Genomic DNA, 22,077 nt, shown 5'->3' with positions numbered 1-22,077 from the left:
TCACTTCTTATTTCTCGTACCTATTTCTCATTTTTATTTCATCATGCTGTTTTTTTCATCCTGAAGGTTGCAAGCACGGATGGGAATTGGAAGCGAGACTGTGGATTTCGGGGCTTTGAGTCTCTAAAGGGAAAGCAAGAGGCACTGCAAGATTTGTGTGGTGTGACCCTGCAAGTCGTCTCCCTTCTTTTGAACATGTTGCCATCACCAAGGTACAGGTGCAATGCGATGTCAAGTGAAGACAAGCTGTGCTTGTTCCTGGCCAAGCTGCATCTTGGTATAACGTACAGTGCCCTAGGAGCAGTATTTAGTGTTACAGCCACAACAGCATCAACGGTGTTTAGGCAAACGCTTGGTATTCTGAGCATTGCCCTGAAGAACTGGGTCTTCATGCCTTCTCGGGAAATAATCAAGCTTTCTTTGCCTGACCCATTGAAAGAGAACTATCCAAATTGCACCTTAATAATAGACTGCACAGAGATCCGCACAAACACACCCTCAAATCCTGATTGTCAGCACATGCTGTATTCACAATACAAAGGAGGATACACACTGAAGGTCTTAGTAGGTATAATTCCTAATGGCGTGATAAGTTTCATATCCAAGGTATACGGAGGACGACACACTGATTCGTTCATAACACAAGACGCTGGCTTCCTGCAGCTTCTCAAACCAGGGGACTTCATTTTAAGTGACAAAGGATTTTCAAGCATCCGAACAACTGTAGAGGGGAGTGGTGCGGTGCTGCTCATGCCGCCTTTTAATTCAGGAGGCGGTAAACTGTCTGCACACGACATGGAGATTACATACAAGATTGCTTCTGTGCGCATCCAAGTAGAAAGAGTAATCCAAAAGTTGAAGATTTATCATATTCTAAGGAACAGAGTACCGCTAAGCCTGGTCCCACACATGAACAAAGTCGTTTCAGTATGTGCCTCCCTTGTGAACATGCAGGCACCCATTTTCAAGAAATAAGTGCTTTGCTTTCCGTGATGTCGGTAAATTGGTTTATTTGCTTGCATTCATTTTCTGCAGTGTCATGTTAGCGTCAAAGTGACTTGACAAGTGCAATTATGTATTGGTTAATGAATAAATGTCTACAATAATTGCAGAAGTAAGTGTTCTTTGCTGAAATTAATTTAGTGGCAAGAGGTTATACAATTGTCACCTTGTGTTTTGTCGCTGCAGATGCATGCATTTGCCTTCTTGTCTTGCTTACAAAGCAGCAAAATGCTAAAATGGAAGCACTGAATACAAGCCAACGCATGGTATCCGAATTATAACACAGCATTTAGCTCTTGTTTATTGAATGCAAATTATGATGTGCAAAGTTTGCACCAGCAGCCCAACATACAAAATGAAAGTACATGATAATAAATATTAATCATTAGCAATGCAGGCTTGTGAGAGTTACCCTTCGTGGCAGATGGCAGACAAAGCTGTCTCCAATAGGCAAGCAAATACTCGACAGGATCTTTGACAGACTGTACGGGTGATTGATTTGCATTTGAACTTATAAAATAACCATACCACAGCTAAATGAGATCAGTATTACAACACAGACGACAAAAAACGAATCAGTGCTTGAAGCCGTAAGGCAGCTAAAGCCACAAATAAATAAAAAAATGATAGGCACTTAAAGCTGCTTACGTGTATGAACGCGAAAGCATTAGCATAGTTGTAAGGCAACGCATACGTCTCCATCCATTCTCTGCTTTAGTCTCACAGATCGTGTGAAAACATCATGCCCCTCATAGCGGAGTGGTGCAGTGGTTAAGCGATACATCCCTGCCTTGGAAGGTGGCTGTTTCCTATACAAACACCCACGGGGCTTGTGGGGCGTCCCATGTTACTGCCAACCATCTTTTTTGCCATTTCAGAGTACACAGACACACAGACGTGATTTCGCGAGGTATTGTTTAATGGGGCTAGTACACCGCTCAAATGCGCATATAACCTCATGCTTAAATGCTAGATGCAAAAGTTGGTTTGACTACAGGATAATTGTGAAATCAAATATACAAAAGAATTTAATTTATACAAATGCGCAAGTCCAATTTCAAAAAGATATCATGCACCAGTTCAGGAAAGAAAGCACAGAAACTTATAACAATGATGCAATAAAAAATTTGAAATAAGAACGTTCCAACTGGGGTATAAGGTCCCAAAGAAAAGCATCGTCCCGATTTACATGCACTATTACAGAGTGCTTGGTACTGTACACATAAAGAAGAGCCCTGTGCAAATTCAGGACGTACATTTGTACTTGAATTTGTGTATAATAGCTGTGCGTCGTTTTGAGAATAATCAGGCACCCGCTGAACTCTAAATAGGGAAGCAAGCTTAGTCTTTCTTCGTATTTGATGAGAGGTTCCTGTTTGTACTTGTATGTGTACTTAATTTCGATAAGCACAGTTTCACCGCCCATTTTCGCAAGGCCATCTGGGCTGCAGCACGACCACGGCTGCTCTGGAAGCACGATGAGTCCTGCCTAGAAAATGAATAATTAGAATTAGTGTTTGAATTGAAATGGGCAACAGATAGAAAACTAGGCATGCAAGAAGCACCTCATGCAATGTAAAATAGTAAGCAAAGTCACCTGCACTATGCGGATACCAAGCTTTTGTTGGAGCTCTTCTCGTGCTGGGGCTTCTGTCTTGATGCCTGGTAAAACATTTTGGCTTATTAATTTTTAGTTCAAAGGAGTTATGAACAAAGGGTTTGCATTCAAGCTTGCTATGGCGCAAGTGAGACCAGTGTCGTAACTATGTGACTAAGCACTGCATGTTTCATTTAAATAAAGTTATACGTCGCTGCAAAACATCCCATAACGCATTGCAGCACTCGTGTATGACGACCTCCTGCAAAGCTGTTCGGCAGCTCTCTCTAGTCCTTCATCCTTTTTTGTGCGGATGGCATGTGCTCTGGTGCTGCTGATTCGAGCTTGTCGTTCCTCATGCCATCTGCAAATTGTCAAAATTGCAACATGACGCCATGAAATGTATATGAGATCTGTTGGCTATCATTTTTAGTTTGGTTCCATACCGTGAGCAGTTCGCCTGGATATGGGTCGAAAGCACAATTCAGTTGGTGTTTCTTTAAGAACTACTTTTGTAGAGTACATTGTGGCCTTTTCATCGCCAATTTCGGTGAAAAAGTTTTTGAATTGTGTGCTATTATTTTCCAGATCATCCAGGTACCTGTACACAGGTCGATGGCTCATTAGTTGGAACATTTCGTCTAAAATTTCCATTTCCAATTTTTCCGATATTTGCTCAATAATGTTATTCAGCACATCCGCACAAATAGGATCTTCATGTGCTCTGTTCTGGAGCTCCAAAATCTCCTTCAGAGGGCACATTATCTCCGGATAGTTGAAAACAGCATTTGGGTCAGCGGATATTGTTTTGGGAGTGCTGGCGTCCTGGCCTGGTATGGAGGATCAGACAAGAGGCAAACAGATTTTTTGCTCAAAAATACCAAATTACAACTTCAAGGTGTGACACGTTGTGTGTTAAGAAATGAAAAAAAGTTAACTAAACTGTTACAGGCCAGAAAACATCTAAAATGTTTAGTAATGGTGCATGTTCAGAAAGCCCACAGTCATCGAAGTCTAGGCAAGCACAAGAGATGTTTTATTTCTGGGGACGATTATTGATCTATTATTGATCTAATCACTTAGTATCTGAAAACTAATTAATAGAAAGTAGAAGAAAAAACAACCACGTCGCTATTGGGGACCGAACCCATGCCCTCCGCATTTGCGTGCGGTGCAGGACTTTCTTCTTTAATTTCTGGGGATGATTAATTATGAATTATTGGTCTAATCACCCAGTAGCTGAAAATATATATTAAAAAAAAACGACCACGTCGCCACAGTAAGGATGCCATATCAAAACAACTAAATTATATGCTTCATATTCGACAAAGAAGAACATCGACAGGGCGGGGCTCCATTTCGTAGTGTGCATAGACAATCAGTATTTTTAACAAGTGACAGAATGACACTCACCTCGAGGTACACGTCGTACACGATGTTGTCGCTGACTTGAAAAATGCATTTCGCATTGAGCTGTGCATCGTTGCCGTTGATTGTCTGCTCCACCGAGTATACGTGACTGACGAGCTTTTCTCCTTTTAACAAGTTGGCTTTCCTGAAATAGCTGTCCAGCTGGCCGATCTTTTTGAAGGCGCATTGAAGGCGATACATTGTGACGCGCCGCACGTGCAACGCGAGGAGAGAGCCCCGCAAGTGCACAAAAAGCGATCAGCTGCAGCGCGGCGCAGCAGAAATGTGCAGTGGATATTCCCAGTTTTGATTTTTCTGCCAGAAATGGCGCTACTCGTCAGGAGCAGTGGCGCCGCTCGCGGTGCTTGGGTAGCCTATGGCAGCCACCGACTGCGTTGCGTGGAAGCGTGCAGGAAGAATGAAGAGCCGGCTGACCCTACGGTAAGCCCGTTTCTCGTATTGTTTCTATAACTGATAAGAAATGTTCTGACTGCTGTTGTAGAAGTCGCGGGGCACTTTTTTCGTTGCTGGGTGTACGTCGGGCAGACTTGCGCCTGCGGCGCTCGTACGACCTGATTCAGTCACGACCCCTCCGAGCTGAATGTCTGATTCACGCGCGGTGCACAGCGCCGGTGTCAAAACATTTTGTGCCGGGCCGGACCGGGGTGCATGTGTAGGGTGTTCGATCATGGATGTGCATTCGGTCGATCCAGCGCCATGGTGGGTTCATGTCGTCTGTGTATTTAGCATCCTGGCCTATTCATCTGTACGGCAGGGTAGGCAAGTTTATCGCGATCGAACGACTTAAGAACTGAAATACACGGAACCTCTTAAAACAAGGGCACCTGTTCCTGTGTGCTCATGCTTTTCCCCACCCGTTGCGCTAGGTTTGTGTTGCGCTAGTGTCTTTGAGGTCACGGGTGGAATGCCGACCGCGGCAGCCGGATTTCGATGGGGCCAAATGAAAAAAAAAAAAAACGATCGTGCTTGGACGTGGGTGCTTAATAAAGATCGTGGTCATGGTCAACTTTAATTCAGTCATGCACTTCGGCGTGCATTGTAATGAATTCGTGGCTTTGGCTACTAAAATCACAGATATTGAATGTTTGACTTGGTGCTTGACCCTGTTTTAAGTGTTACCGTTGAGGCAGGGCCCATGCCAGAGCCGTTTATATGAATACAAAGTTTTCGGACAGTCTTTTTCTTGTATCGTCATAAAATAATCATGCAGAAATGCTGTGGCCGATATGGTGTCATGTCTAATAAAGGCGGATGGCCCTATAAAACAGGCTGGTTGATCGTTCGCGAATCGAATGCCACCGTATTGTAAAAAAAAGTAGAAAAAAATTGCCCAAAGCGCATGTGATCCCGCCACCAGGTTCTATCCCAGCCCTGCATATCTTTTTCATGTGGCAAAATTATTTCTAAAAAATAATTTGCGTACTCTGGATATCTTAGAAAACAAGATTTTGCTCGGAAAGCTGTGGCGTATCACACACAGAAAATACATCTGGTGTTAATATAAATATATGCCTTCGCGCCGAAAAAAAAAAGAAAATATGCAACCTTTCCACCAAACCTGGGTTATTTTTCCGTTCGGAGGACTCACCCAAATTTCTTTTATGTTCTACATACAGAAAAGTGCCTTGTCATAAAGATGTCATAATATCAGGCACTTTCTTTTGAAGTTCTTTCTTAAATGTTATGTGAAAAACTGTTGGTAAAATAGTATGATTCTTGCTGTTTCAATATATCTAAAACATATGCAGCGAACAATAAAAATATTCAACGAATTCATTCAGTCACACAGAAACATTGTTAACATGGCTTATGGAAGGAACTCCATAACTCTGGGAAGAAAACACACTGCAGCAGTGTTTGCGCCTGTTGGTCTTGAATCCGTACAAGAATTAATTAGGAATATTGAATACCGATTTTTGCATTCCTTTTGCTGCTTTTCACCTGTGAATTTTTTGTTTTAATTTTTTGACTATACATGCCTATTCTTAAATTTAAAATTTATCTGTGCAGCATGTGGGAAGACCTCCAACACTTTATAAGAAAACTTCTCGGCTTCACTCAGCTATCCCAAAGTGTCACGCACCCGACTCATGTTAAATGCCAGGCTCACCAAATCACGCATCAGTGACTGATGCACAAAAAGAACCGAAGTGTCGCAAAGTTTATTATTACGTGGGAGATACTTCGCTGCATAAAGAATAGGCATTTGGGGCTTTTCGCTGAAATGGTTGAAGTACTTATACACTTTTATTCAGAGGTTGTATTGCTTTCTTATTATGCAGAAGCTGGCAAGAGGGCGAAGAGGCTACGAAATATCCTCAACAACGTTGAGAGCAAGCCAGAAGAACCAGTAATTGCTTGCACAGAGGTACGCTTATTGTGTGCTGCCAGTTATTACCCGTTCTTTTTTTTTCTTTTTTGGCAATATAGTGCATTTGAAGGAATTTCGTGGGCAAAGCAAAATTATATCAGTGTTTTCCTAATTCCTGGCCCTTGGAATCACTTGAGATGGGGAAAGGGATCTGTGTGGATCACTTAATGATTTGCAGTTGATCTTGCGATGTGTGAATATGACTAAAATTGATATCTGGCCCGCATGGTGGCAGGTACCAAGCCGTCACAGGAAAGTTGCAGTTACTTTTGCTATTTAGCAGTCATTAATAATGATCGTGTACGAGAGCACCCTCGCTCACAACAGCTCCTGTATCGATGAACAACCAGCCAGCAACTAACAAGGCCACCTCTGAACAATATGTTTCAACAATTTAGTTCACACTGCACATATGCTGCAGTGTCAGTAACTGCAAGTAACTGTCAAAGAAATGCCTCTGCAATACAAATCATGCAACGATGCTGCGAGATACTTAGGTTTGCTCTCCTGTCATTTATGGCTTGTCCATTTGATGATAAATTATTCACTTTTAGGCTCTGCGTGATCAAAAGTTAGCTTCTAAAGTGTCACTTAATTTTCGGTGTACAAGTTGACATTGGCGGCGGGACGCTGATTGATAAGAGCATTCGTGATCAGCTGAGCCAGGCCTGTGACAGTAGCAGTGGGCATGGAAAATTTGCCGGGGCACTTTTGCACCCCGTCTTTACTGATGCTGAGTTCCACGGCAAGTCGCTCTTTGTGGCAAGAGCTGTCCCTTGTTTTTTTGTGTTCTCTGCACACAACTTCCGTATCTTTCAGGACGGGTTTGCAGCCGCAATCCTTGCAATGAAGGGCTAAATGACTTGTATCTTCAGCCGTGCAGTGATAATTGTGGTCAAGTTAGCCTCGTATATTCAAGCACCTGCCTGTCTGCCCAGCGTATACCTTGTTACAGGACAGAAGGATCTTATAAACCACTCTCACTTCACATGTGACGTAGGGCTTTTGATGGTTGATGTGAAAGGGACTCCTTCCTTTTTTTCCCCATTTTTGCACAGGATCGACAACAGCACAGGTGCGTAAAACACTACATCAACGCCGGCCCTTTGACCCATCTTTCGCAGATTGTGGAAAATTGTGTGTACGACTGCGTTGTCTTGACCGTCCTTGTGACAGCGAGTGGATCGGCTCACTCTTCTGTCTTTAGTAGCTTGTGCGGTTAGCGCGAAATTGACAAGGGGAAGGCAGGTGCGGTTGCCAGTAATTTTCAGCACAGTGTGCGGCACGGTAACACCATGTGTAAGCATAGCGGCCGGAATTGGTACGGCCACGTAATGGCCGTCATGTACAGCTGGTGAGGAGAAGTCGACGTGTGTCACAAAGTGGGGCGGTAGGCGAATGAAATCCGTTCAGCTCAAATGGCTTGGAGGTGGGTCCACAGGGTCGGCAAGAAGAGGCAAGTCAAGGTGAAGTGAGCCGGCCGAACAGTCAATGAGGGCAGAATGATTGGCAAGGAAGTCCAGACCAAGAATGAGTTCGTGAGGGCAATGCTCGATGACGGTGAAGAGAACGATGGTGTGTCTCTCAGCAATGGTGAGTCGGGCAGAACACATTCCAACAATAGCGACAGTCCCTCCGTCGGCGACTTGTACAACTCGGTTCGGGGCAGGCGTCAGACCCTTCTTGAGCCGACGGCGAAGAGCAGCATTCTTAATTGACACATGCGCCCAGGTGTCAATCAACGCGCACACAGGAACATTGTCAATGAGAACGTCGAAACGATTCTTGTTCGTGCGTAAGGTGAAGCCAGGATTTCGTGTCAATGTCGTGATTGCAGCTTCACCTCCAGAAGCTGCACTGTTTAGTTTTCTCGTCGGGGGTGCGGCGAGTAGGTCGCAGAAGGAGCATGGCGTGACGGGGGCGAGCGAGATTGGCGGCTGGAGGGAGAAGGCGAGCGGGTGTAGCGGGCTCGTGTTAAAGGTGTCGCAGGGTCAGATGATGGGGTGGGCATAGAAGGAGCGAAGGAAAAGGACGCGCTAGAGGGGCGAGGGTGGCAATCAGGAGAATAGCCCGTCGGAGAAGTCCCGCGGCTGCGGCAGTGGCGAGCGACATGTCCAATGTGTCGGCAGTTAAAACAGATCGGCTTTTCCACGGTTCGCCATTCGGAGGGGTTGCGCTGTCCATAAAACGAGTAAGAGCAGCGTGGTGACGTGCGGGGAGAAAAAGGTTCCAAGCGCAAGGAACGAATGGATTGCAGGCCGACGTTGGACAACTCTTGACGGACGACGGACTGGATCAAGAAGATTGTCACCGGAGAATGATCAGGTAACGGGAATGAAGGGGCCGCCGGTTGTGCCGCTTCGACTTCACGACGAATGATGCGGGTCAAGTTGTCACATCGCGGCGGCTGGTAGAAGAGGTCGTCACAGGATGACGTAGCAGCTGTGTTGGGAAGGCGCGTGATGTGGTGCGACACCCGGCGGCTTTTAGCATGCTCGAGAGGGCGGCACTCCTTGAGGATGGTATCGATGCTGGTGACGTTCGTAAACACCAGTAAATTGAACGCGTCGTCAGCAATGCCTTTGAGGACGTGATTAACCTTATCGTCCTCATACATGTTCGGGTCAGCCTTGGCACAAAGGGCCAAGACGTCGAGAATGTACGACACGTAGGACTCGGTCGACGACTGTACCCGTGTGGCAAGGGCTTTTTTGGCATTGACTTGTAGACCAAACGGATTGCCAAAAGGGTCGCGGAGCTTTCTTTGAAGAGATCCCAGCTTGAGATCTCCTCTTCGTGAGTCTGGAACCACGCCAGTGGAGATCCGCCGAGGTAGAAATGAACGTTGGCAAGCATAATAGTCCGATCCCAACTGTCACTGGTGCTGACACGTTCGTATAAGCGGATCCAGTCGTCAACATCAGGACTGCCGACTCCATTGAAAACACCAGGATCCCGAGGTGGGGAAACGGCGACGTAGGTCGGGGCTACAGGCGGAGACGCTTGCGTAGATGAAGTGCCGCCAGCAGGAGCCGAAGTTGCATTGTCGCTGTTGCGACCGCTGCGAAGCTCCATGACGGGTACGGGGAACGTCCACCTCCACCAAATAATGTTACGTGTTGCTGAAGCCGAATACTATTTACAATTTATTTACTGGGGAAGCTAACGGAGGCCAAAATGGCGACGCTATATCAAGCCGGCACACACGTCGTATTCGTCGTCCTCAGTGCAGCCACACTGTGGCGGCTGTTCCGTAGCAATATGTTGGTCTTATGAGTGAAGGAGCAACAAAGCTGTCCTTGCCTACCACTCGGCCCCTTCAGACCTTGTGAAGAGGGCAATTGTCCGCTCTTGCTTTCTTAACGCTCTGCAATAAACATACCACCAGAAATGTGAAACAAGCTTAGGGAACCAGGTAACCTGCCTCAGGAGGTCCGGGTATCCATCAAAGCTAATGATATGAGTTGCAGAATGCTTGCTATTGAAGACAAAAAGGCGAGTGAATCCACACGCACTCACAGGGACTGTCAAGACAAGGTGGTTCCCACAATCTGCGAAAGATAGGTCAAATGCCCGGCGTTGATGTGGTGTTTTCTGCACCTTTGGATTGTCGAGCCTGTGCAAAAAGGTGAATGGCGCAACGAAAAGGACAAGTCCATGTGCAATAAACCACCGAAAGCCCTAAGCTAGTTGTCCAGAGATAGTGCGTTAAAGATCCCTCTGTCCTGTAACAGCATATACATTCGGCAGACGGGCCGGTCCTTGAATACGAGTCTTACTAAGCACAATTATAACTACAGGGCTAAAAATTCAGATCATTTAGCGTTTCATTGCAAGCATTGTGGCTGCAAACCCATCCTGAAAGATACGGAAGTTGTGTGCAGAGAGTGCCAAAAAAAACAAGGTAATTCTTGAAGCAATAGGAATTGACAAATGGAAAGATAGGTGTATCAGTTCCCCTCGGTAACATTCTCTCAAAAAGCACACCGGTATCTTGGACTTCGATTATTCATAGAGTGGAAATGTAAACATGTAATGTTTATATGTGCTTTTTTTCTGTGTTTTACACTGACATTTGACACGCTTCACTGCCATCAGAGCATGCGCACTTCTGAAGAGATATTACAAAAGAGGGGTCTTTGAGCAATAAAACAGTAGTGGCAGTGTCAGATCTAAGTGTGCTGCTTCAAGGTAACAGCTGGCCACATAGCACACATATATTCTTAGGTCCACTTCCGCACCAGCTGTTTCTGATTGCACATTTTAAAACATGCTCGGCCAATTGCTATGTGCTACCTATGTTATAGTCCTTTTTTTTCCTAAGAAAAGCCTGCAATATTTTTCACGACTTGGATTAACTTAGCGCTTTTTGCAATTACGAAGTATCAAATACGTATATGTTTCATGAAAGGCCCACTCTAGCAGGACCTTAGTGAATGCACAAAGAGTAAAAGCCCCATCACATTGAGGTGACAGTCACGTTGAAATATGGAGCCGATTTAGTCCATTTGCCGCATGTCTGACCAGCAATGCTGTGATGTGTATGCAGCAGGCTGCACCTACTGTAGAAATGCTGAATGTGTTCTCTTAAACCAATGAAACAGTGACAGAAAGTATTGCATTGCAGTTGCAATGTTTTGATATTCTATTTTCAAGCCTTGCATTGTGCCCATCAGATAATTTAAAAAGTAATGCTATTTGTAATAATCATTTATTGAAGGATAACACAAGAATATTACAGAATATTTCGAGCATGAAACGAGTTTAATCTGCATAGAAGCTCATTTAGATGTGTACTTTCTGTCTAGCAGCTGGTGCAAAGCTCTTGCCACATTTGCCATGACTCATTATACTGTTGGTATAGCTCCTTATACAGAACATCAGTAGTACCTGATTAAACATGAAAGCCTGTAGTAAATATTTATTGTCGGTTAAATAAGCATTATTGCCTACTAATTTAATTTGCTAAAGCTGCACATTGTTTCATTTACTCATGTCCTTCAGGACACACAGACTCAGTGTTTGGGAGCCAGTGTTCCGTACATATAACAGTCCATCCTTGCTTCTTTCGCGATAAATAAAATGAAGACCATGCCTTCTCATATGCCTTCTTGTTTCTTACTGTTGGCTGCATCTGATATTCATCCTCAGTAAGCATTATCTTACATGAAGCGATTGCATTGAGGACTAAATGCAATGCCAACTTTATGAAGATACAGTGCAATACAACGACAACCCAGTGAAAGAATAGTACAGTGAAAATCCCATGAAAAAACAACGCAATAAAAATGCAATGAAGACCACATGGTAAAACAACACAGTAATACTCCAATGGATATACGATGGATTCACGGTGGCCACTTTTACATGACTCCAACAAATCCTCCATGAAATACCAAAGGAATTTCCACAATTTTTCTGTTGATGGTACAATGAAATATCGATGGAAAACCAATGGCTTTCCAAGAACATTTTTTGCAAGGGCAGCTTCATCATCAGCGACTTGAACGCTCATTTAACCTTTTACTGCGCAATTTTTTGTTTCCTCAGAATAATATTCATGGAGTTGTAAGGAAGCATAACAGTAGCTGTGCTCCCATGGAAGCGAACTTTAGGGAATCATTGTGGTTTGAATCTACAGAAAAAGGTATGTTGCGTACTTGCAGCAACGTGCAGGGTAAAGAAGAATGTAAAGGAGAAATACTGACTTAGTGCAATTCATACTGAGATGTTTATTTGCACGTGACAATCATTGGCGCACCTATCATTTAGTGTGGAACAAGAAGAAGCGATTTCACTTGCTTGTGCAGCACAGTTGGTTCACACACATCGTGCAGTACTTCATGCAGATTCCCGTTCAGCCAGGAAATAATTGCAGTGTTTTCGCGTCATACTGAAAATTTAAAACATACAAGCGCATACATAAGCCTGTGCCCGTGACGATGCGACAGGACAGCGTCCGGATGAACCAAATCCTCTTGAAAAAAAAAAGGAAATTCGATCTGAAGACTTCTTGCACACGTACAGAATAGAAACGGACTTACACTCGTGGTTGTCGTCACTCCTGGAAAGGTCGCTGCCTATACTAACAGGATTAATTGCTCCACCATATAATGTGGGAGCCATTTCACGTTTTCGAAGAAAATAAACCATGTGCACGTTGTATTTGCGCAACATAGCAACGTCCCGTCGCCAGAAGGAAGCTATTGCGAGATAACAATGTTTTTTTTTAATCTACAGAGTCGGGAGGATGTGGAACATAGCGTAAGAATTTTTTTGCGCTTTGTTTTATGGAGAAATACATTTACAATTGGCAAACCTTACCTGTACCACTGCTCGCGAGCGCGCGCAAACTCCGCCACATTTCTTTTGGTCGAGCACAGATTGCAGCACAAGGTAGCGCGTTTTTTAGACGAATGTTGCGGAAATCCAACAACGTGCACAGGCATCCCCAAACGGACTTTGCTTCTGTTTTAACGGCTTTCATCAAAATGTTGCGTAAACGCCACACGGTGCAGTAAAAGGTTAAACAAACGGCGATTTTTAAGAAATAGCCTAAGGATAGTATATTTCGAGGTGTTGTCGCTACCAATACGGGCCAGTACCACGTATCGACGAAAGGACTTCACACTGCCGATGCAAGCGGCAGGTTACTGACTGATCAGAAGAAAAGTTATGACTGTTTTTCAGTTCTCGCAACTTATTAAACACAATGCACCTACAAGCACGACACATTTGTTATACAACAGTGACGCACAACGGCAGGCCTGATATTTATAATACACTTCGTGACTCCTTCTTAAATACTCCTTAAACGGCTTTAATTTCAGTTTTCATCGCGGAACCACAAGTGCAGGGAGCGACGCGCGTACACCGCGGCCATATATACACACTGTAAAAAATTTCCCTCAATATACGCAGGATTTCCGTCATTATACGGAGAACTGCAGGTAAAAATATGGAAACTATGTCATATTTCAAAAGTGCAGCAAAATCTGCCGTTAATATACGGAAAGTGCTCTCCGCTTTAAGCTTTTCGGACATTTTCACTGTAATCATATAACGGCTATAAACTTGTTTTGGACGGAACAGACAGAATTCCGTATTTTTGTTATGCCAACATCCGTATTATTGTGAGAAAATTTAAGCTGTCTGAATGAGCGCTCGTACTCATAAAGTTTCAGCTAACAATATTTTATTCAACATGCAAACTGTACGCATTATGAAGATCCGTACAAAATGTGAGAGCTAGCCTTCTACCAAAAGCTGCAATAACAGATCGTATAAATATATATACGCATCTTCTATACCGGTCGCAGTTTTCCGCGCATATGGGCCTTGTAACGCTGATCATATGCGCAAATATTTGCGTGTTCTCGCAATGTTCTCAAATTACGCGCTTTGTAGCTAATAACACAGCATATATGTTTAAGTGAATGAAGAGCCGTGGACATACGTGCATATGTAAACAAGTTTGCGGCACTCAGGTGCTGGTGCACTGGGAATGACATTGGTGCTCTTTACGCCAAAAATAGTGCGCACTATAAATCAGTACCGAAACGCAGGGAGCGGTATAATGACCGTAACTGCGTTTAGATTTGGCAAAAAATGGTCTTGAAGGGGACTGGTGGCCCATAGATCCAAGTACAACGGTCAGATGAAATTTTCGAATGCGGCAAGCAATTAGCCCAAGTGTCAAATGGCATTGCTGAACTGCAGTATATAGTTGGTTTAACTCATTCCCATAATATTTACAAAATATCTCGTCTCTGTCCATTCATTGAGACAAATCGATTACGCATAATCTTCACTGTGCATGTGTTAATTCTTGCGGTAAGATGTAATCGCAAACATTTGGCACTTCATCTTGAAACAAGACCGGTAAGCGTGCTTGTTCTTGTACGGCGTAATAACGAACGCGAACATGCACCGACATGTGTGCAAACTACTGGAAGGTGACTGAAGATGAAGGATCTATTACCGTGCTAGTACTGTGTGTACTGTCAAAAAGAAGAAAAAAAAAAGACGGAAAGAAAGAATGCCCAGTGCCGAGTTGTACCGATTAAAGCTTTATTTCTTTTTGACCTAGAATGCAACACCATTAGTTCCATGTGCTTTATACATGTGTAAATGTTATGACACAACTCATTATTTACCCGTTCATTACATGCACCAACCAGCCCAAATTATCACTATACTAGAGCTTATGGACGCATCGCAGTGCACTGTTTTGCACTTCATTGCAGCACAGGGGTTTGCTATCCCCAGTAGCGAATGGTTTGCTTGACCTCCCTACCTTTCTGCTTCTTGCATTCTCTCTCCCTTTGTATAAAACGCACTAACTTGTAGGAGAGAAAGCGTTCTCCTCTTTTAGAATTCAATTAATTGCCAAGCGATTATTTTGCAGTTCCACCAACTACAGCACAAATGCGAAAACGAAACCAATTCTGTTTTGTTCTCCGCGCTCACAGAGTGCGGCACCAGGGGGCAGCGTGCGCTGCGCTTCCGTAAAGCCCCTCAATGATTCCAAAGTACAGACAGGCTTTGATCCAGCCGACGACGCCAGCGATAGGCTGATCGGTGACATGTGACCTTGCTCCGCCCCTTTGCCGCCATGAAAGTTCCTGCGCGCCGCGTACAGAGGGCGTGTTTCGCCTGTTGCGCTTAGGGGCTTTAGTTGCGCTTAGTTGCGCTATGCACATTGCTGCGATACTTTCGTTGCGGGAGGGCCGAAATGCCTTGTTGCTGCGCGGTTGGGTGCCGAAACCGGACGGAGGACGGCAAGAAATTATTTTGCATCCCGCGCGGCAAACAGAACCAAACAAGAAGAAAAGTATGGCTACACAGAATTGGACGGAAGGACTTCAAACCATTGGTAACTGCACAACTATGCGAGGTAAGTAACCTAGAACGATACGAAGGTGCGATAGAAAGTATACACGTGCGTGTGTTGAGCTGTGATAGTATTCCACTCGCGCGCATGAATGTTGATCGCCGGAGTTTGTGGAGATTATTCATTTTAGTTCGTCATGAGCCCGCTGAATAGCTCAGTATGACCTTGCATGCGAAGGGCCTGAATACCGTGTTACTGTACGGGCGGGTGCCGAGATCAGACAAAGGGCGGCAAGAATTTATTTTGCATCCCGCGCGGCAAACAGAACCAAACAAGAAGATAAATGTGGTTGCATAGAATTGGACGCAATGTCTTTGAACCGTCGGTAAGTGCATGACTATGCGAGGAAAGCAACCTAGAACGATACGAAGGTGCGATAGAAAGTATACACATGCGTGTGTTGAGCTGTGATAATATTTCACTCGCGCGCATGAGTATTGACGGCCGAAGTTTGTCGAGATTATTGATTTCAGTGCATTATTAACCTGTTGACTTAGCATGCAATAGCAGGGCAGAAGCGCATTAACTCGCTGACAAATATCCGCATTGCGTTACGTGCGATTAAAATTCATAAATTTCATCAGCGAATTCTGCTTTTAGCCTTTCCTGTGTTTGTGCGCGCGCTGTTTGCTGCGATTTACAATATGCCTAAAAAGTAATTTCCAACTCTGCTGCAGGACCACTTCACGGAAGACCAGTTCGAGCCAATTATTCCCAAGAATACTGGTGAAAAAAAGCTAAGGCCGTTTGCAACGCCAAGCATCTTTTTGCATCGAGCTACCGCAAAGCCACGAAAGCCACCCTTTAAAAGAACTACAGAAGACACTACCGGTATGTTCATAGTGTTAACTAGAAGAAATGTTTTTGAATGGGATTCACAGCCTGCAAGCCAAATTGGATTATAGCAATGAAGACCATGCTTTAGTTACCACTTGTCATGGTGCTCATGTATCCTGCGCAGATGCCACCATAGTCAAGAAAAACAAAACGGTGGATGTCGTACCTGAGCCAGTGGACACTGACAATGGTAAGTTTCTCTCGTCTTTGAACTCCTTCCTCTCGACCTGCTTGTACTTAGTGTCTTCATGCTCTTTGTGTGTTCACATGCAGACGAGACATGTGGCACAGGCAACACAGATGCAGACGAGACATGTGGCACACGCAGCACAGAGATAAGTAAGTTTTATGTATTGTACTTGTAAATATTTTTCTGTCCCCATGTATGGTTCCAACTTGCTTCCGTATATTTCATGAAGATGTACATATATAGCTTATTCAAGCTCACAGGCAGAGATCTTGTATGGGCCAAAGCGTGTAGCAGCCTATGTGCGAGAATAATGCTTCTCTGCATTACGGGTTGTCATGTTGCCATGTTTTCCACACAGATTTTCCAAACGTGCAATCAAGTTCGCAGATGGCTGTCACATTCCAGCCAGAAAATACAGAAGCTGGTGAGTTAAACCTGTTTGTTTCATTTTTGTAGTGCGTCAGCAGCCAGTGTTTCTTTGCACCTGTGCAAGCTGACACAACCTTTCTACGGCAAGTGTCCATGCCATATATGGGTTGACTGCCCGTTTTTGCAAATAGCAATACATCTTAACAGCATTGATTTGCAGACAATTGGTGCAAAATGAAAACAAATGAACTGCATGAAGAAAGCAAGGGAGAAGAAACATTCGTGAATGTCACATCTCCCTGTGTTTGTTCGAGATGTTCCTGTGTTCAACCTGTCTTCTTTCAGCAGTCCATTTGCTGTCAACAATGTATTTTTAAAAATGCTATTTACAACTAGCGGAGACATGGTGCTAACTGATACAGAAAACACATACACGGAACAGCAAGCAGACTATTCTGTACAAGTGTTCTCTGTATCAGTTAGTGTCACATGTCCACTATAAAACACAAACTAGCCCCTGTTATTGCCTTTTTAACATTTACAACTCCTTTGGACCAAATCTCGGTGCACTCTTACAGGCAAATCGATACAAGCAGCTCTACAGGAGAGGATAACACAGCTTGAAGCTAAACTTCAGGCAACACAACGGAAGCTTCGGCTTGCTCAGAAGCAGCGGCTGCAGGCGCTAACTGCAAGTAAGCGCCTTGTATCAGGCCTGAAAAGGTTCTTGAATGAAGATCAAGTTAAATGCCTGAAGATGACAACAATGAAGGGAACTAGATGGACGAAGAAGACCATTATAAAGGCGTTGAAAGTGAGACTTTCCTGTGGAGCACGTGGCTATGACGCAGTCAAGGAGCTTGGACAACTTTTGTCAGCAGAACGGACCCTACATCGCCACTTGGAAGGGTACAAGTTTGCACCAGGTTTGCTGCAGGAAATCATGGAGTCCCTCGCAATAAAGGTAAGTACATAGGCAGATGCCCGAACCCATTGGCCTGTCTTGTTTACACAGCAGCGCTGTTTGCATCACCTAACTAAACCTTTCCTCTGCACAGGTCAGCCTCATGTCACCTGAAGAGCGGCACGCCACTTTAATGCTCAATGAGATGCAGCTTTCACCAGGATTAGTATACAGCTCATCTTCAGGTACAGTGCTCGGAGCCCCAACTATACCGCTTGCAGACGCAACACTGCCACTTGACTGTTTGGCCACCCATGGACTGGTATTTATGCTCGGTGGCATAACAACCCGCTGGAAGCAGACAGTTGCTTACCATTTAACTGGGAACTCATTCCATGCCAAAACAGTTAAGGATATAATCATTATCATCATAAAAGCATGTCAGGCAATTTCTCTGAAAGTAGATGTCGTAGTGACAGACATGGGAGGGGGGAACCAAGCCATCTGGAAATTGTTTGGTATAGTTGTAGGCAAGCACAGCAAACCTAAAACCTTTTGTCCCCACCCATGTGATGCATCCAGGCAGCTTTTTTTCATGGCTGACGTTCCTCATCTCCTTAAAAACTTGAGGAGTCACTTAACCAGGGGCCAGAAGATATATCTGTCCGAAGAAGTGGTGCAAAAACACAACCTGCCAGGAAATGAAGTATCCATCGAGCCCATCAAGAAGCTGGTTGAGATCGACAACAATGCAGAGTTAAAGCTAGCACCCCATCTGAAGCCTTCTTCAATTGACCCCAGTCATTATGACAAAATGAAGGTGGGGCCTGCCTTCAGCCTCATCAACAGTGACACTGCTGCTGCATTACGCTTGCTTGTACATAACGGAACATTAGATAAATCAGCCTTAACAACTGCATGGTTTCTGGAGATGATGTTTCGATGGTTCCGACTCATGACTTCCAGAACAACAAAACTTGCTTTGAGCCATTTTGATGATGTTGAGTACGGAAAAGCCCTTCATTTTCTTGAAGAAACAATAGCACTTTTTGGTCAAATTTCCATTGGTGATGGAAAAAGAGCCGTCTGGAAGCCACTGCAGACTGGTGTCATACTAGCGACAACATCTGTGTTGTTACTGCAGGCGCTGTTTCTTGAAAAGTACAACTTCAAGTTCCTGCTCCTGAGCAGGCTTGGCCAAGATGCCCTAGAGAATCTTTTCTCGACACTAAGGTGCAAGAACCCTGTGCCCCGTGTACTTGAATTCAAGTGTTCACTTCGTGCTGCAACGATGGCACAGTTTCTGCGGCCAAGTAAGGACGGCAGCTACACCGAAGAGGACTGCTTTCTCTTAACTGGTCTGGCCGACAACAAATCAGATGAAAGCAAAATGTATGTTGTTCGCCCATCTGACCTCCTTGATATTGAAGTTTTAGAACATGAATCCTTGGAGTACCTTGCTGGTTATGTTGTCGCGCAAGTGAAGAAGGCAAACTCCTGCCAAGCCTGCACTGAAGCAATCACAAGCTCAGCTGAGCGCAACAAGCTCACTATGCTGAAGTGCTACAACAAAGAGAAGCCGGCACTAACATTTCCATCGCCAGCTGTCTTGCAGTTATTAGAGACTGCAGAAAGTTACGTGCGCTTAAATGAGGATGGCCTGATTACAAACAGAGTGTCGGCATCTAAGCTTCAGAGCACCATTCAATGTCCACTGTACTTAGGTAACTGCTTTCCTACATGCCACTGCGTTTCAGACACACTCCTTGCCACATTTTTAAGAACTAGAATCTCAATTCTCGTGAAAAAAAAACCATCTGCTTCTGACAAAAATGCAAAGCTCACAGAAATGTGGCAGCCGAAGCATTGGAATGCATGTTGCTGCAAATAGCATTAGGTAATCCACCCCTCCCACCCCCTGATTCTTCACTATATTTGGAATGATTGGTAGAAAGTCTGATGTGTAAAATATATGGCATTTTCTTTAACGCTGTAACCGTCTGGCTGTTTTGTTTTTGCATTGTAATACTTATTTTAATCATCCTTACTGTTCTGTGTCAGCATCATTTCGTATTTTTTTGTTCACTTGCAAGTATATCCTAATCACATTTTGTGCATTGCATATGTGAATAAATATATTCCAAAGTGCCTGCATTACTCTGCTTTTAAAGACAAATACTGCATAGCCACTGCTACTGGCCATCAAAAAATAAAGTATACAACATAAAAAAGTACATTACATAGAGCTATGAGCTGGTTCCTTCAAGTTTCCCTTACACTCAAAGACGTTTCAGTAATCGGCGATGCCATTTTACTGATGAAAAACGCGCAACTGCAACATAACATAAGAAATACGTCAGAAGCGATACACAGATTGCCAGCAAAACAAAATGCAGTAATAGCTAGGCCAATTCGCGTGCGTATCATGTAAGGTCCCTCTAATTCTCAAGGGGCTTTAGCGGTGCACGGAAGTGCAAAGGCAAGCCGAAAAGGTATAAGCACAACAATCCCCGTCATGATTCAACTTTACTTGGCGACGTCGCGCGGTTCACAAGAACAGTCAACCGCATTCACACACGCGCACACACTACGCTCGATGTTGGCGTGCCGCGAGATTAGATTGCGCTGGCAGCCCGAACACGATCGATGAGACTCGCTGACACGATCCATGCCGCCGCTTTAGAATGTCACGACTGTTGCACTGGCTCGTAACACTGAACCACAAAGCACAACAGTCGCCGAGTAATCGCTACACGACAGACACACTCTGCGGCAAGAAGACTGTTGGCGCACTCGTTTCCACTCACACACAGGATGTTGTTCAGTCGCCGTGAGGATCGCACGTTTCAGCGACGTTAGTCGAAAGTTTCAGTCCAAGCGACTGTCAGCCTTCTTTTTTACACGCATTCTTCGTTCAAAGTAACCGCTATGTGTACGCAGCACACATAGAAGCAAAAGAAGTCGCATAGCAAACGGAATTAAGCGCAAGCAATCACCAAGGCTCGCGCGGATAGACACGAAACACATACGAAACATGTCTCGCGTTGTCTTCGGCTCTGACTCCGTGTTGTTCCCCGTCAAGTACTTTGAATATTTTATGAAATGGAAGTAAATCAGCACTTCACGCTCTTCTTAAATATATGCAGATAATTTATGCTGTGAAGATGTAATTTTATAAGAGCGCAAACGAACGAAATGTAAACATGGGGAATCGAGGCGATCGACCGCTCATTGCGCTCTCTTGATCGTTTTTCTTTCAGCGCTCATTTGAATTTAAAGGATTAAATTTAGCAGTTCGGGTCCTTCTTTCGTTTTTCTCCACAGTCAGGCACCAGTAGGTTTTATTTCCGCGCGTATGCAGATATTTTTTCACCTCATGAATGCCGGAGCGCTGCGGTTTAACGTGGGCACTGTCTGCTACAGGAACTTCCTAGGTGGCGCGCGCGGCAGATGGCGCTACCTTTAAAATTATAGAGGGACCTTACGCTTCCGTAAGGAGTGGCCGACGGAGCAGCACATGTGTGGTCAGCCGTCATTTATCGTGTCGTGTTGTAAAAGTTGTTAATTTGCCGTAAATATCTCTTGATTTGTACTCAAGAGTGAAGCAAGACCCCAAGGAAGAGAGATTGACGCATCGGGAGCGAAGAACAGAAACAATGGATGGTTACGCTGCTTGGGTCTCGGCACGTTCGAATTGGCAAAGTTCCGAATTTGTCGCTGTGTGGTGTACCCTTGTGCGCTCGTAATTTGCCGTCATCGCGCGGGGATATTTGCGCTGGATCGTTCACAAAACTCTGCACGCTGCGGCATCGAAGAAGTTGTCCTGTGTTTGTGTGCACGTATGCGCTTGGACACGGATAGCCTGCTTGCTCTCAACGTGTGTTCAACAGTCTACGCGCGCTCGTAACTTGCTCATGAGGTAAGCCCATTTTAATCTTATTTGGTTTGCATAACGTAGGTGTTAAAATTATGTGTGGTAAGCCGGCGTCGCGAACAGAAATCTTGTTGCAAAAGACCACTATGCAACGCCTTAGGGATCGATTCCAGTGGTAGCGCGATCGGCTCGATCGCAATTTCCGTGTGGTACTTATAACCTTTTTCTCACTCTCGTCAAAAGCATAGAATAAAACTGCGTTTAGTTGCGCACTTGTATTAACGCTTGTATTGGTTTGAGAGCATACTGTATCCGATACCAGGACTTCTCTTAGAATATGGAAATAAACGTTCGAGGCAATAGCAGTGGCTCACTGCCTGTGATCGTTACTTTCTTGCTTGGGTGCACGTTTTAATTGTGACCAGATAAAAAAATTCTTCGCTCTGGCTGCTCTGCCGTGTTTCCTTGGTGCAACGTTTTGCGGTGCAGCAAGACGTGTTTCTTCGAATGATGTCTGGGCAGTCAAGGCATTCGTGTCAGTAAGCAAGCAGTAAACGGTGTATCAGTGCAAAATTTTGGACATACAAGAGAAGCGAATGGTATCATCAT

The 22,077-nt window shown here is 44.5% G+C and overlaps 1 protein-coding gene across 1 annotated transcript in view; it reads left to right on the top strand.

Annotated features, from left to right (window-relative positions):
- The window catches only part of LOC126519921 (uncharacterized), a 67,566-nt gene extending 66,591 nt beyond the window's left edge, over window positions 1–975 (top strand). The window contains exon 3 of the mRNA XM_072288304.1: window positions 67–975. Coding sequence (XP_072144405.1) covers window positions 67–975 — 909 coding nt within the window. The remainder of the gene's footprint in view (window positions 1–66) is intronic.
- Window positions 976–22,077: the final 21,102 nt, after the last annotated feature.

Source organism: Dermacentor andersoni, chromosome 5 (assembly GCF_023375885.2).
Source record: "Dermacentor andersoni chromosome 5, qqDerAnde1_hic_scaffold, whole genome shotgun sequence".
Taxonomy (NCBI): Eukaryota; Metazoa; Arthropoda; class Arachnida; order Ixodida; family Ixodidae; genus Dermacentor; species Dermacentor andersoni.
The sequence above is the reverse complement of the archived record's forward strand: the minus strand, read 5'-3'. Positions and strand labels throughout refer to the sequence as shown.